The sequence below is a fragment of the Chelonoidis abingdonii genome, chromosome 7, assembly GCF_003597395.2.
Source record: "Chelonoidis abingdonii isolate Lonesome George chromosome 7, CheloAbing_2.0, whole genome shotgun sequence".
NCBI lineage: Eukaryota > Metazoa > Chordata > Testudines > Testudinidae > Chelonoidis > Chelonoidis abingdonii.
This window is the reverse complement of record NC_133775.1, coordinates 108,494,899-108,519,245: the sequence shown is the minus strand read 5'-3', so window position 1 is coordinate 108,519,245 and position 24,347 is coordinate 108,494,899. Positions and strand designations below refer to the sequence as shown.

Genomic DNA, 24,347 nt, shown 5'->3' with positions numbered 1-24,347 from the left:
TCTTGTCAGGGTTGATTCGGGCAGTCGCCTGATATGCCTGTTCGGCAGTACATGTGCACTTTATCTTGGGCTGCAAAGGAAGTTATAAAAGGGAGGGACTGATGTAGCCGGACAGAAGGATACATCTGGAATAGATACATGTCGCCTACAGCTTCATCTTTGCTCAACAAGATCCAATTCCCTGCACTGTTGATTCTTAAACAGGTCAGTATTTCAACCACACCAGACCACTCTTTAGCAGAGGGGATACTGGGCCAGGCCTATGAGACTGGATTTATTGTGGAATAACCTAGATATCTGAACTCCCACAATGTGCGGGTTCCTAAAGTTGGGAAGCCAGTATTCATGTCCGGTTCTTTTAGCCTGGTCTCAGCAGGATGGTTTCAATCCCAGCAGAGCAGATTAATGGTCTGTGGGTAATAGAGCAGAAAGGCTCCCAGGGACATGATGCCATGACATGACAGAGGAATCCTCTTATGCAAACCCTGCTGCAGGGGAGATAATAAGTCAGACGGACATTCAACAGTGGTGTCTGCAAATTTCACAGAGGAGAGTCGTGCAATGCAAACAAGCCCCACAAATGTGTCATTCTGTCTTTAGATAAAGCTAAATCAACTTTCCCCAGCTTGGGTCTACAAAATACTGCAAATAATGTCAAACTACGCAACAGCTGATGGGAGCTGTATGGCCCTTAAAGGGGCAGTTTTAGATAGAAAATCCTCATCTAACTTATTGTCCATACTAATTTCTAAATGGTTGAGTAGAAGAACATAAACCAAACCTGTCCTTCAGAGCACATTTCTCCCTGTGTCACAGCTCTAAAATAGCCAGGATGCTGTGGGATGTCACTGTCAGTTCTATTATCAACTGTTATTCTGTAGGGTGTGTTTAATGAGGGATGACAGAATGCTCAGCACTGTAGTGAACATGGAAGACATAGCCCCATCCCAAAAACCTCCAGCTTGGATTTTCAAAGCTGCCTAAGAGACTCAGTATCAGAGGGGTAGCCGTGTTAGTCTGGATCTGTAAAAGCAGCAAAGAGTCCTGTACATCTTATAGACTAACAGACGTATTGGAGCATGAGCTTTCGTGGGTGAATACGTGCATCTGACAAAGTGGGTATTCACCCACCAAAGCTTATGCTCCAATACGTCTGTTAGTCTATAAGGTGCACGGGACTCTTTGCTAAGAGACTGATTTGGCACCCAACTCCCACTGCAGTCTAATAACCATCCAATGGGGCTTCATAAGCAAAATTACTTCAAACTATGTAGAAGGACAAAGTAAGGGAGGAGATTCTTGAGCACACAATAGTTTGAGGCCTACTCCTGCAACATGTACGCCTGGGCACGGTGCTTAGTGTTGTGAGTAGCCTCACTGACTTCAAGCCATGCACAGCACGCTGCATTGAGTCATTGTGCCGAGCCGGGGTTTGCATGCTGGCTAGGAATCTGCAAACACTTAAGTGACATGCCATGGATTAGCCTTTGTTAGGACTGAGGTCATTGCCATTAGCACTTTGAAAAACTGTCCAGTGGTTTTCTTAGAGGTGAGGGTGCAGAAGGGAGAGTCACAGAGCGATGCAGCTGAGGGCCCAGGAAACCTGAGAGCAGGTCAGGTGAGAAAAGAGCATGAAGGGAGAAGTAACGTTTTAGATGTTCATAAAGCAAATAGCGTGAGCAGTGTAAATCTTAGGCGGTGGTGAGTTCTGAATAACACATCATTGTCCAAGGCTGACATAGCATAGGTTCCACTCCTGTTCCCCCACAGTTCCCTGCCAGTGCATCTCCATTCTGATCTTGGACACTCCATGTGTAGCAGCCCCGGGCCTCCTGAACCACAGACAGTACCTGGAGCTGCAGTACTGCAAAGGTGCAGCAGGTTGGATTTGCAGTACCCCACAAAGCCTAACTAGTTTATTGTTCTTTTTCCTTTGTCCTGAGAACAAAGGATTTAGTGCCCCTGCAGTCTTTATGCAGACCAAGACCCGCAGAATCCAGCAAGTGTTCTGCCGGAATAAGGGCTTCCCTTCAGGACCAAGCTCCCGGTGATTATCTGATTTGCAGCTTACTAAATTTCCCTTGTTCTGGTAAAAGGTTCTTACCAAATGACCAGACATCAGACTTGGTGCTGTAGTTGGAGTAGGAGAAAACCTCTGGGGCAGACCATTTGACTGGGAATTTGGTGCCTGTGGAGCTAGTGTACTGATCATCAAGGACATACCTGGAACAGACAAAGAGCAGAGCATGCTCAGTGACACGCACTGTAATGCTCAGGTGCCACATTGCATAGGCCACACACATGCCACGTTACCTTGACATTCCAAAATCCGACACTTTGACGACTTGGGATTCTCCTACCAAACAATTCCGAGCTGCCTGCAAAAAAAGGAGAAATACAGAAATATCATTAGTACTTAAGGTTTCTCCACTGTGATTCATTCCCTTGTCCTCTTCTAGACAAACAATATTTAAAGAACTGCTTAATTGCCCCATAGAAATGTTGTCTAGCTGAGCAACGTGGAGAGTATAGTGAGATGGGGTCAGACAATTTAAGTGCTATAATTTCCAGTTCAGTTTAACCTCAGTGCTTCCCTGTTGTTATGGAAGTCCTACATGGGGTAGTTTGACTTGTAGTTTGCTCAGCTCTTGTATTTCTCCATCCATTAAAAATTCAGGCAACTACCCACTGACCCACACTCTGTCTAAGCTCGAGTTAGCCAAACAATCAATAACTACTCCCTCCCTCTCAGGGAATCAGGAGCAATCTGAGCTGAGTAATCCAGTCCTTCTTCTACAACAACAAATACATGTCTCAAACACAGCTTTTTAAAAGTGACTGATGTGGCCTGACGTAACATGAAACAGCAGCCGCAACATTTGTATCGAGCAATGGAATTATACATAGCAGAAATCCATGGCTGGCCATGAGACCACTGGTTAATTAAAGGGACTATACCAGAGGAGGGGCGTTAGTAACAGTGCGCCCTGGAAGATGACAGAGCTTTGGCTTCTTCACTGATCTTAGACATGAACACTTTGTTCATCTCAGAGTTGCCAGCACCACCAAACCGACAGAGCTGGAGTTAGTAGTGAGGGGAAGAAGCAGCACAGGAGAGGGTGGGGCTTTGCCCCCTGCCTCCTCTCCTCAATGCAATTCAAGGACTCCAGCAAAGGAGAGTGGATAGGGCCCCAGAGGATGCCTCTTCCACTAGAGTGTTTCCCTCACTCCCTGCTATTTCATAGTCTCCTCTGGGCTTAGCACGCACTCAGGCTCAGCCAAAAGCCACTGGGCTGATGCAGGGAACAACTGGGGTGAAAATGCCCTGTACAAGCTAATCCAGACTGCTCTGCAATGAGGAGAGACAGCAGATCCTCCTCCAATAGATACATGGGAGGGTGAGGGAGCTGAAATGAGGAAAGAGGGAAACCCGAAGACATTAACCAATCCTGGCTGCCTCGGAGAACAGGACAATTTACGGGGGACATACCAGGTCTCTGTGAATGACAGAATTCTGCTCCAGATAAGCCATCCCTTCGCACACGTCTTGGCACATCCCCAAGAGGGTTTCCTTGGAGAAGCTGCCCCGCTGGTTTCGGAGGTAATCTGACAAACAGCCATGCTCCATGAACTCAAACACCAGGCATATGGGAGCCTGTTCCATGCACACACCATACAGCTGGACTAACTTGGGATAAGAGAGCTTCCTGCAAGGAACAAAAGGAATGTGCGGGAGAGGAGAGTGAAGTGGGCTCATAGGATCTGCAGTCACTCACAGAAGTTACCATAAATATATGCCCCAAACACTATACAGTAACAAACCTTGTTAGTGCCACTGCAACCTTCCCTATCTAAGCATAAGCAGCTCTTGCTGTGAGATGGATAAGTGTGAACATAAAAGAGGGAAGTTAGGGGCAGATTCTAACATCACACTAGTTCAGCACTGATGTATCAACATTGACTTCAACAGAGTTATTCTGGATTTACACCAACGTAAGTGAGATCAGAACCAGGCTATTGAAGAGTCAATGTATGTGACAAAAGTCTAGAGGTGCAAATCAAGGCATCCCAGCCGCTACACACATTCTTCCTGCCCTTCTTTTTACATACTCACTTCACAATTACCTAATGCATTTGTCTTTTCAATGTGGCCGCATTCACATTCAACATGAGTACACAGGTTTATGGTCAGAAAAGTATTGCACAAGACTTGCTGACAAATTCTGTGCACCCAAAACACTCCCAGGAACAACTGGTCAAAAAAGGTGATGTTTTTCCATGAACACGTTCAGATAAAAAGGATTTTGTTCCATTTTTTTGGTCAAAAAAGCACAAAACAAACATTTGGATTCCTAAAAAATAATTATTTGTTTTTTTTTCCCAACAAAAGCCAAAAAAGTTCAAATGAAATTTCTTCTTGTGGCAGCTTTTGTCCAGAACCCCATGTCCCCGTTATGAAGAAATAGTGATCTAGCAGGACCTTTGGGGTATTGATAGAAGTATAGACACATTCTCTCACACTAAAACTTCCCCTGGCCAGTAACTGCTAGAGCACATGCTTTTATACACATCTTTCTAATAAACAAGCCAGTATCTAAGCACAGTTTTGTTTACATGATATTATTTTGATGTTTCAATAGAGTGCTCTGAACCTTGGCTGGGTTTATTTTTTCTGTCCTACTTGAGCGTGTCCACAATATACCAGCTGAGAATACAGAGTGGCCACTTACATCATGACTTGGGCCTCCTCAATAAAGTCCTCTTCTGACATTGCTCCTTCCCGAATGGTCTTTATAGCGACTTTAGTCTGCTCAAGCCAGTAGCCAAGATGGACCAGCCCAAACTGACCGCTGCCAATCTCCTGCACAAATGTTAGCTCCCAAGGATTTATGACCCATTTTCCTGTTAATAGTAAGGGGACAAAAGGAGTAAAGATCTACCAGTAACATCTGAGGAAGGATGGACTTGCAGGTAAGGCACTGAACTAGTATTCGGGGGATCTGCTTCTGCCTGAGTAATTCTGGGCAAGTGATCTCTCTCCTGCCATCCATCTCCACCCTCTGACAAACAGAGGCTTGGGACACCATTCCTTATCCATACTGGCTAATAGCCATTCATGGACTTAACCTCCATGAATTTATCCAGTTCTCTTTTAAACACTGTTATAGTCAAATTACTTAAGCTCTCTGTACTCCAGTTTGCCATCTGAAAACCTGGGATAATAATTATTCCTTTTTCCCACTCTGTGTCTGTCTTGTCTATTTAGACTGTAAATTCTTTAGGGCAGGGACTATCTCTGCATATGAATATATGCAGCACCTACCGCAACTGGGCTTTGATGTTAGTTGGAGCCTCTAGGAACTACAATGATGACAAGAACAATAATATTACTGTAGGAAACAATGTACAACAACAATGGGCCCATCACATGGCCCCCAACTCTCACAGATGGCAGCATCACAGTTTACTTGGGAAGATGAATGGCAATCTTCAGCATTCACTTCAGTATTTAACATTGACTTAAACAGGACTGGGAGCTATTCAGTTTCTCCCAGGAGGCTCCTTTAATCAACAGTGTGCATGGTGCGGTGCCTACAAGTTCCCTGAGGTCTTTCAAAGTCTTGTCATCTCTCTTGGAAATATCTGAGTGTAAAGACTTGGAAACTGCCAGTTACTGCTGGGAGGTCTCCATAAGGAGATTCAGGCTTACAGAGCCAACCTACGCTCTGGAGATGAATATGCTATCTCAAGGTAAGAGAAGTATAGGCATGGAATAATTCCTTACCATAGCTCAGTCCTGCAGTGATAGGGGCCTTTTCTCTCCAGGAACAAACAGCGTACCGCAAACGAGTGACGAGACCTGGATCACGGAGGAAAATATGGGCCCCAGGTTAATGCAGCTGACTAAGATGGTGCAAAAAGTGCAAAGGTCACATACCACCATAGCAATGTCTGATCATTGGAAACTGGTAAAGAAATGAATGAAAGTAAATGTATGCCAGCCCATGCAAAAGCTGCCTTTGGGAGGTCAGCGGTGGGTGTTTTGGTATTTTGTACTGGATGAAAAGGTACTGGGGACACTTGTCTTTGTGTCCTCAGTCAGGGTTGCTGAATCAGAGAATGTGTATATGGTGCTTTGCTAGAGCAGAATGTGGAAGGGTTTGCATAGTCTCCTTCATTAAAGTCACTGGAAAAGTTTGGGGCAGGTGTTACGGAAATATTCTTGACAGCAAGAGCAATTATGAAATTTACAACCACAAAAGGTGCGCCAAGTGCTCCCCTTTGGCTTCTCAAGAAGGGATTTGGTACAATTTGGTACTGTACCTATAATGAGTAGTTCTATAAAAAGCAGATTGAAGACCCAACTGGTGACCCAAGCTGGTCTTTTATTTCTAACCCTAGCGTTGTCTAGAAATAACTTATTATTCTAAGAGAAGCATGAATTGAGAAGTCCTGCTCTGAGGGCATTAGATGTTGTCACTACATTGCAGCGACGGCTAAATCCCACTTGGTGGCAGCCGAATCTCTGTTCAGGTCAAGGGTTGTGACTTCCTGTCTGCTCAAAGGAAGCAATTTCCGATCTACATCAGCCAGAACCTTCATTTTTGCTCTGTCACTAGACAAGAGCTACGTAAATTAGAGATCTCCATTATCTGACGTGTGATTTCTGCTGCAATATCATGTGGTACCTGATATTTAGAGGCCATCTTTCATGCACAAGGCATCTCTGTGAGCTTTATAATGTCAAAGGGTGGATACAGGCAGTACGGGGGCTGTGTCATGTATGCTAGTGCAGACCCTATGAAATCTATAGTAGATCACACACCGTCTTAGACATTAGAACCTGCTGCAGCTGAGAGGTAATGTTAGAAACTATGTTGAGATTAACCCTTTACTGTCATCAGAAAGTGCCATGGGATCTTTAACCTCCAGCTAAACAGCTGCCAGAAGTGAGACAGAAAGAGACTCACTCAATTGAGCTTTTCATCTTATGAGCAGAAGTCCTGAGAGCCTTCACTCTCCCCAACTGCATGGGAAAACAGCACTCACCTGCTGCGTTGTGCTGGTGGTAGATGATGAGTTCGGGGATGGAGTCAAACACGTGCTTTTCTGCCAAGTAATACCGCTTGGGGTTCTCATCAGTCTCTTTGATGTGATAATGCTTGATAACTGGGTTGTTGTCATTGCTGAAAAAGAAGACATATTCTGTAAGAATAATAGGCAGCAACAAAAGCCCAGAAGCAGGGGAGATGAAGGGAAGAGGCAAGAGCAGTCTCACACTGTCAAGATTTTCCTAATTGTTCTGTGCCTGAATTTCTGTAACATTTGGCGGCACCCGGGGGAAAAAGGTCCACAGAATACAAGGTGTTAAGAGAGCTTTGCATCTACATAGCATGACATAAGCAATGTTGTTGCTTAAACCTTCTTTCTGCTCTTCTTCCTGGAGTCAAGATTCCAAATATCCAGAGCAGAATCCACCAATATGGAAAAATATGTTTGTGATTCCCAGGGGTGTGCTGTAATGTATTAGAATTGTAAATGGCGTGTTCTGTTACTCCCTAGGATGAAGAAGAGGTTCACCTTTAAGGGTGAAACACAAAACTAAGCTGAAACCTGGAGCTCACAAACAGGGCGTGGAGAAACTCTGACTTTGGGTCTAAGTAAGATGTCCCCGTGCACACAAAGGGAAGAACCTCCAGCTGCTGAAATAGTGGGTTAATTTTAAGCCTACCAATGGGGAAGACAGCCATTATACTGAAAGAGTAACAAGAGGGATGAGCTACAAAAATCAACAAAAACCACCTGCTTGCTTATTCACTCTCTCACTTCGCCGATGGCCTCACCTGTACAGACAGAGAGGTCTCCCTTGTGGTATTGGGGACGCAATGTTGCCAACCTCAAAGGTGGAATTTTAGCCAATCACCTGAGACAAGTAGCCTCAAATAGCCTTTATAGCACCCCAGCAGGGTCCATGCAGGACAGTTACGGCACAGCACAACCGTGTCCACACAGCCACAGGGAAGCCTCAGTATGGAGCTTCATTCCTTGGGGACAGGACCGTGTGAGGCATGGGGCTGGCCCTAATGGGAAGCTCTCCCTCCAAGAACCTGCGAGAGGAGAGCCCAACAGAATGAGTGGCAGGGGCTGGCTCCAGCATGGAGCCTTGCCTCTGAGAGTCTAACAACTGCTGCTGGTGCACTCTGCACGCACACCCCTCTAATGCACTGGTGCTTCGCGTCCACACCACCACCATCACCTAGACATGGCTACAAGCCCTAGTAACTTCACCCAGATTTCAGCACAGGGAACAATTTACAACCCCAAAAGTTGCCTGTTGCCAATTCCAGGTATTTTGTCATGGAGGCCTTCAAAAACTAGCCCAACTGGTGAAAAATCACCCTTTTTGGCAACACTCTTTAAAGGCTGAGCTTCCCAGACAAAGAGCTCTTTTTCTTAGGCACAGCCAGTTGCACCTGGACAAAGCCTACAGTGCAAGCACCTTAAGCACTGAGTGATCGCTGAACCATCATCTGGTTCCAGTAACAAAGAGGAACTAAGAAGATATCCTGCGTGGAAGAATGCGGCAGCTAGAAGCCAGAGCTGAAACTCTGGAAATGTGGAAACCAACTCAAGAAGGCTGAAGGCGCACTGCACTCTACAGAACACCACAGCCTGGAGCTCTCAGAGAATAGGCTGTGAGCATAATTATCGCTACTTCTGCTTTTTGAAACTAGGCTTTCTTCTTCATTACCAAAACCTTTTCTGCTAGTGGCATGTTGTGTGTATTCTGTATAATCCTTTAAACACTTATGGGACTAGCTTCGCACATGTGTACTACCCCTGGGATCAATGAGACAATTGATATGTGTAAAGCAATATGCATATGTGTTTGCAAGAGCACAGCCATATTTGTGTTTTCCCCAATGTATTTTGATCTATGTAGGGCAGTTTGCCAGACCTCTACGCCCGGCAGGTGTTCATCCCTCTTTTTCAGAGCACTATGGTTCTCCCCGAGTTCTTCCTTTATGAGCAGAAGTGACTCTGGATGTTCAGACTCCCACATAAATTGCTGGCTGAAGCCACTTAATCAATGCAGAAACCTGCTGAGCTCAACTGTACCTTAATGCCTTGGTGAAAACGGAGACTGTGTACGTGCCAGGCTGCCTCGAATCTCTTACCATGAAGGCACCTTCCCTACCCTGAGCCAAGAGCAGAAGGAAGAAAGGAGGTTAGATGCACGGTGTGAATAGAAACAGGTTGGGGGTATGTCACTTTACTACCTGTCCATGCAGCACCGAACACAATGGTGCTCTGTCCTTGACTAGGCCTCCAGGTGATATTGTGATATAACTGATTAATAATAATAACTCCTTTGATCAATGAGGCCCTGAGACTTGGAGCATGTATCTGGCATGAGTTGCTCTAAACACTTCTTGCCCCTCCCTCTCACCATTCTTGATGGGAAATGCTGGCCAAAACTCGCCCACATGCAGAGCCACATGTTCTGAAGGAGCTTGAGCAGCTAACAGTCATTGAGACAAATATGCCTCAGATACAACCCACAGTGCAGTCACGCTGGTGTGAGAGACAGGAGAAATCAGCTTCCTGAGCAGCGCGTGACCACCTCCAGTAGGAGTTTATAGGAAATTTTCAAAACACAAACCCAGCTCACACAGGTTTTTATTTCCACCGAAATGCAATATTTTCAGAGAAACAAAACCTTGCTCTTTTGCTCTGCCGTTACTAGAACTGGTCATAAAATGGGGTTTGGTTTAATGGAGAAAATTCTGACAAACTATTTTTTCCTCTTTTCACAGAAATTTACTTTGGTGAAATATCAGAAATTGAAATTTTCCAGTGTTCAGCCAAAACATTTCAGTTTTGGGACATTCAGTGTTTTGATGAAACAGCAAAAATTTTTGGAAAGCAGAAACTTTTTACAAAATTCTTTTCTTTAGTTGAAACACCAGTTTTCCTTTCACTGACAGTTATGAAGGCATGAAGGCATATGACAAAATGCTTGACCAGTCCTCGTTATTATGGAGTTTTGGGACATTCAGGCATATGACAAAATGCTTGACCAGTCCTCGTTATTTCAGTTTTGGGACATTCAGTGTTTTGATGAAACAGCAAAAATTTGTGGAAAGCAGAAACTTTTTACAAAATTCTTTTGTTTAGTTGAAACACCAGTTTTCCTTTCACTGACAGTTATGAAGGCATGAAGGCATATGACAAAATGCTTGACCAGTCCTCGTTATTATGGAGCATCTGTTTGGAAAGGGAAGGTGCTCACACAAAAGCTGTGCAGAGGCAAGGAAAGTTTTTTTTATTATTTTGAAACATGTTTGGCCCTTTCCTTATACCACCCTCTGGGTGACAGCAGGCACAGAAATACAGGAGGAACTTAGGATTCAACTCTCTTAAGCCCGGGCAGCCCACAGGATCTTTTCCACATTTGTCATTAATTAAATATTAGAGACAAGGTGGGTGAGGTAATATCTTTTATTGGACTAACTTCTGTTGGCAAGAGAGACAAGCTTTCGAGCCACACAGAGCTGTTCTGCAGGTTGAGTGCTGTGTGTGGCCCCAAAACGTGTCATTCTCACCAACAGAAGTTGGTCCAATAAAAGATATTACCTCACCCGCCCTGACTCTCTAATATCCTGGGACCTTTACAGCTACAACTATGCTGCATGCATTAATTAAACATTGTTCTTCATTTGACACCATACTGTTCCCCTGGAAAATGCAGAGGGACATTCTCTTTGTGGGGCTGGTGGTGCTATTCTGGATATGTTTGTGGGTGTTTTCAAGGGGGAGATATCACCTGAACTCTTTCTGCATGGGCTATGCAGAGTCATTGTGGTATAGCTAAGCCACCTCCCTTCCCATCAACCATGGAAAACTTGGAGTAACAAAAACCATACTCAGAATACAGAAAAGTGGGCAAATGTGCTCATGAGAATGAGCAGCCTGAGCTGTTTATAGACACTAGCTTTAGGTTGCCAGCTGACTTTGGCAGGCACTTGCAGGAAGCCCCATTGGGGATCTGCATAGGTGGAGGGGTTCACTAATGAGGACCCCTTTACAGGGTTAGGGCTGTAGAGCCGGCAGGTGCTGTATAAATTTCCCCTGCAGAGCTTTGCCCTGGCACCTCACTCCTGACCTGTAGGCCACTTCTTGCAATTCCAGTCCAGGGCCCCATGACAAGCAGAGATGGCCAGCCAAGTTCAATTATGGGGTATATAGAGAGAGAAACATTTTGTGGGGACTAAATTCCTTAACCCACTGGGAGTCACCCAATGTCCTTCCTTCTATGCAATATTTTTAAGCAAATTGGAGTCTAAACAAACTCATTCAAAAAGTAACACCACTTTACCTCATCTTTGAGGAGTACTTCTGCTTTGCTTCTGCTGATATTCTTATTGTACCATCTGAAAGCATCAAAAAGTCTCAGTCAGCAATTCCAGGCTATTTAGACCAATCATCAAATATTGCCTTGTTTAGCTTGCGTAAACACAGCCATTTTTAAAAAGTCAATGAGCAACTTGCAGCTTAACAATGAAGAAAATATATCATGGAACTGCCAATATATGCTATGAATTAATATTCATGTCTTTAGATTGCCAGTTAACTCAAGGGATGTAATACATTTTGTAAAGGCTAATATCAAGCCTATAAAGTAGGGCCAGTCAAAACTATTTCAGGGAAAAGTATTTTTGATGGAAAAATATCTTTGAATTATATGAAAACTTTCAAGAAAATATTTCCATCATTGATATTTTTGTGATGGTTTTCAATGAATCGGTTTGAACAATTAGTTTCCTTTTGATTTGAACTGAAACAAAAAAGGTGTGTTTTGGGTTTTGTGGGATTTTTCCCCTTCCCCTCTGCCCACTCCCTTTTTTAATCTCAATTCATTTCATTGACAACAATCTAAAATGTAGGGGAAACTTTCCCCAAAACAAAAATATTTGGTTTTGTGCAAAATTTGTTCATGGAAGAAAATTCCCATTTTTTTAACCAGCCCTAGTTTTATTAGTTATAGGAAAAAGTTACTGACTTGAACTAACATTCTTACTGCATCAGAAGTATAAAATGAGACTGTCCAAGAATAACATCAAGGGTAAGGTGAGAATGCTGCAGTTCCCTATTCATTTGTGTGATGTTACAAGACAGGTTCACAGGACCTGATTCCTCTGTCTTCTAACTAGTATGATCACATACGTCTGTTCTGTGTGACCATCAAACATTACCCAAACACGTGTCATAATGACTACGCAACGTGCAAGACAGTGGGACTTCAGGCTCACTGACTCAGTGCCAGCTGTCAGATTAATACTACTATAGTACTTCTCATCACTAGATCTCAATGCACCTTACAAAGGAGGTTAGTATCAATGCCACTGGAAGTGTCAAGGCCCATGAAACAATATACTTACTCATATATTTGCAGGTTGTCTGGTGATTTTTCCACCAGGTAACTGCTTGGTACATATCCTTCGTGACTGTTAAAAGGAGATTAGGATGTCAATATATCAGAAAGCCAGGAGTTTCTTTGTACATGTACTGTCAGCTTTGAAAACTTTAGTCTGTAGGAAACCTCACTCCATGCTCTGTATTTGCTTGTTGATTTTAAGGGATGCCAGCCAAAAATTAATCCAGACAAAAATTAATTTGTAAGGAGCTGATGTAGCATATTCCCTCCACCCCAGCTGAAAAGGAGGATGTGTGTACCTATGGCACAGTTAGAACTGTTTGAGAAATCTTCCAACAAAACATTGGTTTTTTGGAAAACACCAATTTGTTGAAACAGAAACTGTTTATGGGAAAGAGTTGGTTTTTAATAAATTTCCTGTTTTAAATACAATTTGAAAGATGTTTCAAAACTGTCAGAACGTTCCATTTCAATGTTGTTCCAAAAAGAAAAAGTTCCGGATTGGGGTAGAACTTTTCATTGCAAAATGTAACTTAACTGATAGTAAAAAAAATGAAGTGTTTTGACATCATCAAAACAAAACTATTCAACTGGCCCAATCTGATTTTTTTGGGTTCATGAACATTTTTGAGATTTTGACTTTTCATCCTGATTTGGGATGGGAAAAAGTTTCAAAACCTCACAAATTCCCATGAGACAGGAAAACTGTTTCCCATCCAGCTGTAGGCACAGTGCTCCACCCAGGGCCATGTAGTTACACATTGCTCTGTGCTCAGGGCTACGTGCTACTTCTTAATCCCACACAGTGGAATTACTCATTTTCAGCAAGTGTTATGGAACCAGGCTGCTTGGGAGCTGCAGTGTTAATATGATTAATTCAGCCAGTTTAAAACTGTTCTGTGCTGTAACCTGCTGAATATTATCCTGAAAACACTGGAGCTAAGTGGCTTCTGCTTCCTGCTTGGGCTTCATTCTCTGCAGGCTTTGCAGAATTCTGGTTTCCAAAGCTGTAGGGCTGTGTTGCCAGCTGGGGGTTGGTATGAAAATGAATGTGTTTTAATTAAAAGGCCAGATTCCATATACATAAGCATTTCCTCATGCTACTTTTTCCATTAGCTATTCCACTGAAGTCAATGGGACCCCTCCTCGAGGAAGGTGCTACTCACGGTGAGTAAGGGTACCAGAATCTGGCCCTCAGCCACTTTTTATTTTGTGATGGACACACACAGCAGATTTACAGATGACTTAGGCGCTGCTAGGACAAAGGTACCTACCCATTCTTATCCTGAACCATCCACCAATGATCCTCAGAGTTGTCGATAACGTAGTACTCCTCACCACGCTGTAAGGCCAGCTCCTGGGGATTCTGAGCCTTGTAGTCATATATGGCCATTACTAAAGCATCCTTGGGGCCTAGCAACAACCTCTGCAAAAAAGGAAACCAATAGCCAGGCTCAGAATTTATAGCCACAAAAATAAAGGGCTAGTAGCTATTAACTGCTAAGTTGGTGCAATGTACCCTCCATAGTGGATCCCATATCCTCGATGCTGGGAAATTTACATGGAAAGTGATTGGGTTTCTAGGCCCCTGGTGGGGGATGCTGGGATCACTGAGAAATTCCCAGCCCTTTTGAACAACAGCAACACCGGCTGCCTGAGGAAGGAGCAACAGGAGGACGGGTTATCAGTGTTGCTAGGCTTGCCAACTTTGACTTGGAACAAGCGTGAAGTGTTTCGGTGTGGTGGTGATTCAGCAGAGCAGTGCTCCTGCTTCTCTCGCAACAAAGTAAAATACTGCAAAGCTGCTGCGTGTTTGTCAAACTAAACCACATATTAATGAGCAAACTTAGCTCCTAACATGGTGCTCCTCATACACAGTTTGAGAAAGACAAATGTGAAAATCCAAGAGAAGCGCAGAATCCAGGAAGAATCAGGGGTGTGCTAATCTCTTTGCACAGAATAGTGCACTGAACAGCAATGAACCCTAAATGGGGCATTTCCCCCAGTGCAAGTTAATCAGACAAGACACTGCTGAGGCTTCTCCTGCCTCACTGCACTCACCCAGTTATCTTCAGGAGTGGGAGGAAGAGGCTTCTTGGAGGCTGAAATGAAATGAAGTAAATATATTTGGAACCAATCTAGACAAAACCAGAGAAGAATATCAGGGAGCCATGTAAGTGGAGTCGAAATGGCTGAGATATAGAGAAGACAACCTAATTTAAGAATAACAAGGCTTGGCTCCTTATTGCTGTTGGAATAAGAAGTGAAAAAAGACCCTCACACTTGCATAGCATCTTTCAATCAGAAGAACTTGACCTGAAGGTGTTGCATGGGGGTTGCTGAGGCACCAGCGGAAAGCAGCTGTTGGTAGAAGGTAACGTTTGTTTCCCCCTAGCAGCACCATACAGCCAATTCAGAACAGGAAGTGGAGAATAACTTTCTCAGCTGAAACCACAGGGCAAATGGAGGTAGAACAAAATAAAATATAATTTTGCCATGACACAGGAGCAAACTCCCTTCTCTTGAGAGAATTGTCCAGGGTCGTTTCCTGATCACAAGTGGTCAGCACCTTGGTTTTACACTTCATTCAAAGGACAGCACCTAACACCCTGATGAGATAACTGGGTCAGTTTTAATTCAGAGGAAAGAATACCGTTTAAAAAGGATGGTAAGAAGATGAGGATAAGGCACATCCCGGGAAGGTGGCACCATTTCTCTTCCCTGGAAATGTAGCACAATATTCTTCAGTGCTTTCTACAAGGTGGGATGAATCTTACTGTTGCTTGGCACAGACATATCGAAGACTGCGAATATCTGTATGAATCTCTTACCATCCTTGGTGGGGTCATATTCTATACACCCGGCTGCCAGCTTCTCTGTCTGGGCACAGCATCTCCATCTCCCATCTATCCAAAAATTTGGATGATACTTCGGCACCAAATTGTTGTTGTTCCTAGTTTCTGAAAGAAGTCAGGAAATGTTTTGTTTTAAAAAGGATTTATACCACAAACCGAGGTATGTGGCACTGACGCGAGCTCTGATAACCACCAGTGGAAGTGAGTGAAAATCATCTGAATTTCAAGGAAAATTGTTTTCCCTCAGTCAAAGGGTCTGAAAGCTGATGACACCCCTCTTTTTGTGAGTACCTTCAGCCAGCTGTATTTAAATGTTCTACTTGCTCGTGTAAGGAGTGTATTCTCCCATCAGTGGATACAAATAATCCTGATTAACATAAATGGAAGTTATGCAATTGCACAGGCGAAGACTAGAACCTTAGCAAAGTGTTTCTCTTTAAATTCTTAACAACAAAGGCCAAAAAAAAAAGCACTCATAAAAAATAGAAAACCTGACTTAGCATGTAGCAAAGACGCTTATAAGAGACCACAACTGTACCGCATGTGTAGGATACAGTCAGTTACTACTGTCGGCTCAGTTACAGTATTAGCTGTATGGCTCAAAATTGGCATTTAACATTTAGCTTTCACATGCTTAAATACCCATCTGACTGTCCTGGTGAGGGATTAAAGGTCCCATGTTTGAAATTAGTGCTCTCTGTGTAAAAACCTTCTTACTATTTAAAAAAAAATCTGCAGGCCTGCATCACCCGGGCCTGTTAAACTGCCCTGTGAAGATGAAGTTATGAAATGTTTAACTAAAGGAAGTGCTAAAGCGGAGCGCTAGCAATAGCAGCCTCTTGCAAAGTAAATGGTTGCAAAGTAAATGCAGGAACAATGCACTTCATAGCAAGGCCAAAGTTTCCCCAGTAACTGGAACACTCCCCTCACATTGCAACAGCCTGTCTTACAAACCAGGAACAGGTTAAGGGGAGGGCTGGTGCAATCCGTGTTACTAAACAAGACCTTCCTTATCTCAAGTGCTGTGGTCCTTTCGCATTGCAGGGCTCACCACACTTTCACTGCATAATCAACACAATGATCCCAACAAATATAAGAGGGAAGGAAATAAATACAAGAAGAGAGGGAAATATAAGCCATCCACAAATAAACCTCCCGATAACTACTTCTTTAGGAAGATTAGCAAAGAGTCCTGTGGCACCTTATAGACTAACAGACTTATTGGAGCATGAGCTTTCGTGGGTGAATACCCACTTTGTCGAATGCATGCATGTTAGTCTATAAGGTGCCACAGGACTCTTTGCTGCTTTTACAGATCTAGACTAACATAGTGCATACCCCCTCTGCCCGAGCATAAAAAGAATCACGGTTAGGACAATGTATTAATTAACTAATGTTGCCAGCGAGATCCAACCAAAACTTCCCCATGCACCAACTTTTCCAAGGGCTTCTGAAACTACACCCTAAAATTTGCCACCGTGCTGTATAACTACCTGCACAAGTGCCGTTCTGCATGTGCAAATATAAGGCATTTGACTACCTCTGAGCTGTCATTTTTTTCTAGTCTATGGCTACTGAGAAAGCAGGGCTGGAATAAGTGACTTTGAAGATTTGATTTGATTGCACACAGGACTAAGGTTACCTTCTTTCAGTGTAAACACCCATCTTTGCCGGCTTTCTCGATCGGGTGCAAACACATACAGCAGGTAGTTGTCATGAAGAACCTGCGAGTGGACCAGAGAGAGAAGCAAGCCAATGATTAGAAACGACTCCTGCTGGCTTTCATATCCAGGGGAACTTGAAGCACCTCACGTACCAATGAGTTACATACCAGTAGTGCAGTGACTATGTAGGTAAATGCGACAGCCAACATGTTCTCAGAAATGGCTTGTAACCCCCAGGGAATCTAGCACCTTGGTTTGGTTATCTAAAATTGATAGGGAATACTGGCCAGGAAAGAATTCAGCTCAGACATTCTTTGGGGTCAAGTTCTCTGCTGTGGAGAAAACACTAGTGAAATTAATGTAGATCCAGCCACTTCCACCAGCAGACAATTTGGTCCCACATTTTCTATTTTCAACTTCTACTATGACTAACATTTGTATGGAAGCAGCATCCTTGTTTCTTAGCAGTGTATCCGTTCATGCAGTTTGTCTTCACCTGAAATCCTAGACCCCTATTCTGCTCTGACTTGTACTAGTGTATATTCTGAGCAACTCCGTTGATTTCAATGGCTCTACTCGGGATTTACTCCAGTGTAAATAAGCAGACTTTGGCTCTAGGATTTTAGATGGGAAATAAGCTGCAGAAGCAAGAGAACTACTAGGAAACAAAGATGCTGTTTTCATAAAGTTGTCCCTACTTCTAAACAAATGTGGGAAGAGCAATGTTGAGCATTCATGGCATTTAAACAAATGGGGTAAAATTTTTCAAAGCAGCCAAGGGATTTAGGCTTATAGTCTCTAACTAGAGATTTCTGTGAGATGTCAGCTAGTCCTCACACACTATCCCCAGTCGTGTGGGAGGAAAGGTGAGAGTTTATGACTGTTATTTTAAAGAATCAATCCCTTTGTCCTGATGCTTTTTAGCACATACATGAGTACACACATACATACTCAAGTGCTGTGCAGCTGTGGAAAACCTGAATTATTCCATTTACACTGATAAATTATAACCTTTCTAAGAAAAAAGAGAAAAAAAGGCATATTTCTTGCTCCCTTTGAGGTATTCTTCTGTTGATGGGTGCTGATCTGTCTTGTACAGTTACTTATATAAGTCACTTTTTCAAACCTGCAGCAAACTTCTGAAGTGTGCAAAAAAAAAAATCATCCTGTACAATACAGGCCATATTGCACTCTGCTGCCTCATGTAACAAGTCACATGAAGATAAAAAACCATTGATGGTTCCATAGCAGATCTACAGCAGGATACAGCTGACTTTTTTTTTTAACGTGCTCTTACAGAACAGTACAGAACTATCTCCAGGTCAAAATTCAGACATGCTATTAGCAGGTGCAACTTCCATGTGTCGTTCACATCACGTATGAAGTTTGTCAGATATCTCAAAAGAAGTTCACCTGTTTTCTCTGCAGAGTGAACCCAACTTTCTACCCCAGCTTTATTTTATTTTTTAAGCAATATGGCCACATACAAGCATTCAGATGAAAGAAACAGATCGAAGGGTTTGTTTCTTTTTAAATACTGGTGTTTCCAGGAAACAAGGGTTTAAATCTTGGCCATGCTCCAGTGACACAAAGAAACTGGAAGTTGGTGCATATACCCACCCAAACCTCTCCTCAGCCTGTGGCAGCTCCCAGCTGGCACAGAGCTGGTGTAGCTGTTGTTAAGTGCTCCAGGTAAACAGCTGCACACTAGAAGTCATTTGCTGTGCACAACACCAACTTTTCTTGGTCTAGAAAATATCTGAACACGGCTGTATCTTTCTGAGAACCTGGTGCTTTATCTGATAACTGTCTATGTCAGTGGTTCCCAAACTTGTTCCGCCGCTCGTGCAGGGAAAGCCCCTGGCGGGCTGGGCTGGTTTGTTTACCTGCCGCATCCGCAGGTTCGGCTGATCATGGCTCCCACTGGCTGCGGTTCGCTGCTCCAGGCTAATAGGAGCTGCTGGAAGCAGCATCGGCTGAGGGACATACTGACTGGCATTTCCAGCAGCTCCCATTTGCCCGGAGCAGTGAGCCACAGCCACTGGGGGCTGCGATCAGCTGAACCTGAGGATGTGGCAGGTAAACGAACCAGCCCGGCCTGCCAGGGGCTTTCCTTGCACCAGCAGCAGAACAAGTTTGGGAACCACTGGTCTATGTAAAGATAGCTCGTATGTAGAGCGCTCCTGTAACAGCCATCCCTCAACAGTTCTCAGCACGGTGTCCCTCGTCGGTGGAAAGGGGCTTAGCATTCTAGTGGGGCCTTGATTTGTGGGTGTTGGACATACACTCATCTCCTGCTGATTTCAATACGAGCTGCAGGTACTCAGCCCCTCTGAAGATAAAGTCCCCAGTGCCTAAGGTTGGGCACCTATAAAATGAAGCCACTAGTGGAGAAGTGAGCTGTGTAACTTCTCTACTGTTGCAAAGTGAGTCTGTGGCACAGCTGGGATCTTCTGATCCCAGTTCTGTGCTGGAAGTTAATTGCTCCCCCTTATTATATTCCTATGATCTGGTGTACTCCACAGCTCAAAACAGGGGCATTTCACCCATTGTGAACAGAGCCTTCTATGCAATTATTAGTCAATAAGGCATATAATAAATGTGCATTCTTAGTGTTTAGATTAATGTGCTAGAAATTGATCTATAATCTACATTAGGAATATAATATTGTCAGCCCCCTATGTTCAAAATCATGAGTCAGCCCCCCAAATCATGAGCTTTTATGTAATAAGAAATTTTGGGTTCTTTTTCTTTTCTTTCTGTAGGAGGCATGGGGGGGGGTGTCACATTTTCAAGCTTTTCTCTGCAACTGAGGCCTAGAAATATACTTAATAAATGAATCAGATGAGATTTGCCTGTATTCACTTGCCTCCAGAAGCTGTGGCCTTCAGAAAAAGGCCAAATATAGTGAGATTTGTGATAAAATTGCAAGAGTTGGCAACTTGGGTATCACAGCCATATGGGAATTTTAAATGTAATAGCCACTTAATACTATGGAATTTCAGTTTGATGGAAAAGTAAATGTATCACATTTGCATTTATTCTTTGTAGACTAGAGAATATGTTTTCTCCATTCTCTTCCCTCGCACTGTCTCCTCTCGGTCCTTCTACAATCTCACCACTGTTTACCTAAAAGCCTTCTCCATTAGTGCTCCTTCCATTCGGAATAGCCTTCCTGCATGTCTTCTATTCACCAACAGCCTGATCTAAAAACCACTGAAAGTGGGGTGATTCACTACTTGTGAGGGTGATTAACCACTGAAACAAACTACCAAAGGACATGGATTCCCCCTTCCACTCCCCCAACACTTGTCATCTTCAAATCAAGATTGGATGCTTTTCTGGAAGAAGCTTTAGTCAAACACAAGTGATTAGGCTCAATCCAGGAATAACTGGATTAAATCTTGTGTCCTGTGTTATACAGGAGGTCAGACTAGATGATCTAATGGTCCCTTCTCACCATAAAGTCTATGTGTTTGTGTAGTCCAACGGTTTTCAACCTTTTTTCATTTGCAGACCCCTAAAAAATTTCAGATGGAGGTGTGGACTCCTTTGGAACTCTTAGAGAAAATTCCCCACAAATCTGCAGACCACAGGTTGAAAACCATTGTTCTTTGGGTAACAAAAAACTTTCACAAACCCCTTAGACATGATCTGCAGCACTCCAGGAGTCTGCAGACCACAGACTGAAAACCACTGGTGCAGTCAATGGAAAGACTTGGTCTTCAGTTCTCTATTTCTCTTCACATCTTAGCTGAAAGCATGTCTATTCCCCCTTACATTCTCCCTTTGCTATTATATATCACTGCCATGCTGTTGGTTTACCTCTACATACATTTTGAGATAGTTTCTGTGAAAGCAATATTATTGGTATAGGCTGACTTACCTGGAAAGGATATTTATAGTTACAGGGAATTGTGATGTCGCTTTTCACAATTTCAACACATTTGATCCTGGACAGTTCAATGGAGCCCTTCAAAGTTCTTTTTTTCTGAGAGAAAGAAAAGTATTTGGTTAAGAATTCTGATTTGGCTAATTAAGATTAATTGAGTAATTAGGCAAAGGCTGATTGGGAAGTCCAAGGCATTTACTTCAAAGGAGTAGGACCAAACCTTTTGTATGCAAAGTACATTGAAAAAGTAAAGGCCTGAACACAGCAGGTAGTTCGTTATAGAGCTGGTCAAACCTTTTTTGCTGAAGCATTTTTTCTAGAAAAAATGGCTTTTTTACCAAACCAAAATATGTTAATGAAAATTTTCATTGTGCTAGAAATTTTCTAATTTTACACTGAAAAAGAAAAACTGAAAATATTTTCAGTAAAAATGTTGGATTTCAGTTCTGCTTTTGGTAGAAATTTTAGGAGGTTGTTTTTCAAAAACTGAACATATTTACCAAAAATGGAATATTTTAATGAAATTGGTTTTCAAAAACCAAACAGTTTTCCATTTGGGTTTTCAGTTTTTGTCAAAAATAAACAATGGTTTTTTTACAAGAAATCTTGAAATAAACATAGTTTTTCAAAATTTCCATTAAAAACTAATTTTTCTGACCAGCTCCAGTGTACTATTGTTCATTGTAAAACACTAGATGGATAAATAGGCTTGGAATGGGGATGAAAAAGGGATCCCCAAGAAAATGTTTCCTCGAACCCCTAAAAGCAAAATGGTTGCGTTTCAACAGCTCTGTTAATTTCTTTTCCCCTAGTCACCACTCAGCATTCATAAACAAGTTGTCTGCAGCTTCACAAGTGAGACTGATTAGAAAAACATCAGTGTCCAGTAGACAGGACCTAATCAGATGCCTGTTATCTAGTGCATTTTTCTGAAGGATTCAGTACAAAAACATTTGCTCTTCGGAAGCAAAACTCGTTTCCTGTTTTGATTCTTCTTCAGCCGGGATTAAACGTTGTAGCTGTCTTCCAGCTCAGATCTGCGATGACAAAAACCTGCAGTGCTTCAAGAACACCATGGTGCAAAGGACTTTTGCTTTTCTAAAGCAATCTGTAGCTTTGATCAACGTGCTGACAAATGGGCTTTGGAGACTATTTTGTATCTTTTGTTACATTGCTACCTTTCAGCTGCCTACCTGTGTATAATTTCAGCGAAGCAGATAGTGCAGCTGATCACAAAGGGTGAAGTTCATCCTGTGCACAAGGCCCCACTCTGGCCCCGCTGCTCAGGAGTAAATTTCAGCCATTCATTCACAGTCATGACAAATGAGAAGAGAAGATCAGTACCACCCTCCCTGGCTTTGCTGAGACCTTTGTCACGGCCAGCAGAGCTAATATAGACACTACTTACAATGTAACTCACCCTACGGTTACACTAGCTGGCTTTTTCCAGTCTAGCTCTGGAAGGTGTGAAGAGGTGTGACAAGAGTGTGACAAGAGTGTGAAGAGGTATGACCCCTGACCCACAGAACTGTGCCTGCAAAAGCCTCCAGCAAAGGTACAGTTATACTGACAAAACTGCCCTTTTGCTGATGGTCTGTTCGCTCATGGGGGCGGGGGGCTCTGGGCTGAGCTATAGTTGGTATTTTGATATATTCCCAAAGGGAGCACTTTGCCAACATTACTAAACCAACAAAGCCTTCCAGTGTAGACACAGCCTCATGCAGGACACGGATAACTCTAAACTTCACATGGCCTCACTTCACCCCACTTCTCTCACCTGCCACCTCTTTCCTTTCTTTCTCGCCTATTTATTCCTCTGTCTCAGTCTCCCCTCCACAGCTCAGATCATTCTTTCCTTCATGCTACCCCTGGGACCTTATCCCCCTCCCAGGAGCCACCAAATTGCTTATAGCCTGTAAAAACCTTCCATTTTATTTTAGCCCATAGCTGACACTAAGTCCTCCCTCATCTTATTATGTTGACATCTGAGGCTATAACCACAAGGCTTTCGGAGCCAGTGTTTTCTGGTCATGTTCTCTGCCTTTCGTTTCTCAGAGGAACAGCAAATTGATTTTTGTTGATACCTTTCCTAGCTGAGGGGAATAAGGAGAGTGAAGCCTTTGTGACGAGCTATGTCCCTGTCTTACATGTCCCTGTCATTACTTGTCATATGCATTTCAACAACTAAGTGTCCGGGGATTCCACAAACAGACCAGGAATTTGACTGAAGAAGGCAATTAGAGTCCTGCCACACACAAACTACTGGAACGACTGCTCACAAACCATGCATGATCGAGCAACGGGGTTGGAAGCTAAACACAGCCCTGACTTGTTGATGCCTGATTGCACACTAATCTCACAAAAGCAACGGTGCCATTTTGCAAAAAAATAAAAATAAAAAGCCTCTTTAAAGTGGTCTCAGAAAACCTCAGTGTTTCCTTCCAAAAAGGGGCCAGACAGCTGAAGTAAAACTTGTCCATAGCTTTCTGTTTGCTATTCTCAGCCTGCCTATGTTATAATTAAATACATGGGCAGCATCTTTCTGGGTCGTCAGTTCCTTTTACTTATTTTAGCTAAATACTTCAGTGTCTACTGCACACTCTTCATCGTGTATCCTCAATACTTACCCAGGGACAATAGTACACTGCTGCCACATACTTAGGTGAAGTATAACATGTTGCAAATTAACATTTACAGCTTTATTGATTTTATTTCATTACTGGCTAAAGGGTGCTCATGAAAATCACGGACTAACAACATTGCACTGGATCAAGGACAGCACAAAGCTTCCATGCACCACGCTCCTAATCTGAATTATTCCAGCTACTCCCAGATCATAGAATCATAGAATATCAGGGTTGGAAGGGACCTCAGGAGGTCATTTGGTCCAAGCCCCCGCTCAAAGCAGGACCAATCCTCACCTAAATCATCTCAGCCAGGGCTTTGTCAAGCCTGACCTTAAAAACCTCAAAGGAAGGAGACTCCACCACCTCCTTAGGTAACCCCATCTCCACTGATTTCACAGGATTCTGCGGTTGTTGCCAGGGCAAGTAGAAGTGTGTTGAGTTCTAGCTCACTCTTTAGGGTTTCAAGCTATGGCTCCAATCCAGCAAAGCATTTAAGCATGTGCTTAACTTTAAACCTGTGTTTGTCTGTTACAGGGTGACTGGCCCCTTTAAGAGGGAGCTGGGTCCAATGCAACTGTCTCCCAGTGGGGCTTAAGAGAGGGTATCTAGGCCATACAGAGGGGTAGGAAGGGCCGGTGAGAGTGCAGAAGAAAAGGAGAGGCATACGGGAGCAGCTGGTGAGCACTATAGGGAGTGAGCTCCAGGAGGCAGTGCACTCCCGCTGATAAGCGACAGTGCAGAGAGTTTTAAGTTGTTGGTGCGGACTGGCCAGGTGAGGAATCCTGCTGAGCTGCAGGCGGGCTCATGAGGAGGCCCCTGGGCAAAGGGGAGGAACTGGCTTGGTCCGGAGAAGCTGAGCCTGGAAACAAG

At 43.4% G+C, this 24,347-nt stretch overlaps 1 protein-coding gene across 1 annotated transcript in view; it reads right to left on the bottom strand.

The window, feature by feature from the left end:
* The window catches only part of ITK (IL2 inducible T cell kinase), a 41,679-nt gene that overhangs the window by 3,010 nt on the left and 14,322 nt on the right, over window positions 1–24,347 (bottom strand). Inside the window, exons 2-15 of the mRNA XM_032800491.2 lie at window positions 20,845–20,949; window positions 16,937–17,018; window positions 15,271–15,399; window positions 14,501–14,541; window positions 13,714–13,865; window positions 12,444–12,509; window positions 11,381–11,435; window positions 9,121–9,200; window positions 7,051–7,187; window positions 5,786–5,860; window positions 4,731–4,902; window positions 3,491–3,707; window positions 2,314–2,378; window positions 2,105–2,223 (exon numbers count right to left, since the gene is read on the bottom strand). Coding sequence (XP_032656382.1) covers window positions 2,105–2,223; window positions 2,314–2,378; window positions 3,491–3,707; window positions 4,731–4,902; window positions 5,786–5,860; window positions 7,051–7,187; window positions 9,121–9,200; window positions 11,381–11,435; window positions 12,444–12,509; window positions 13,714–13,865; window positions 14,501–14,541; window positions 15,271–15,399; window positions 16,937–17,018; window positions 20,845–20,949 — 1,495 coding nt within the window. The remainder of the gene's footprint in view (window positions 1–2,104; window positions 2,224–2,313; window positions 2,379–3,490; window positions 3,708–4,730; window positions 4,903–5,785; window positions 5,861–7,050; window positions 7,188–9,120; window positions 9,201–11,380; window positions 11,436–12,443; window positions 12,510–13,713; window positions 13,866–14,500; window positions 14,542–15,270; window positions 15,400–16,936; window positions 17,019–20,844; window positions 20,950–24,347) is intronic.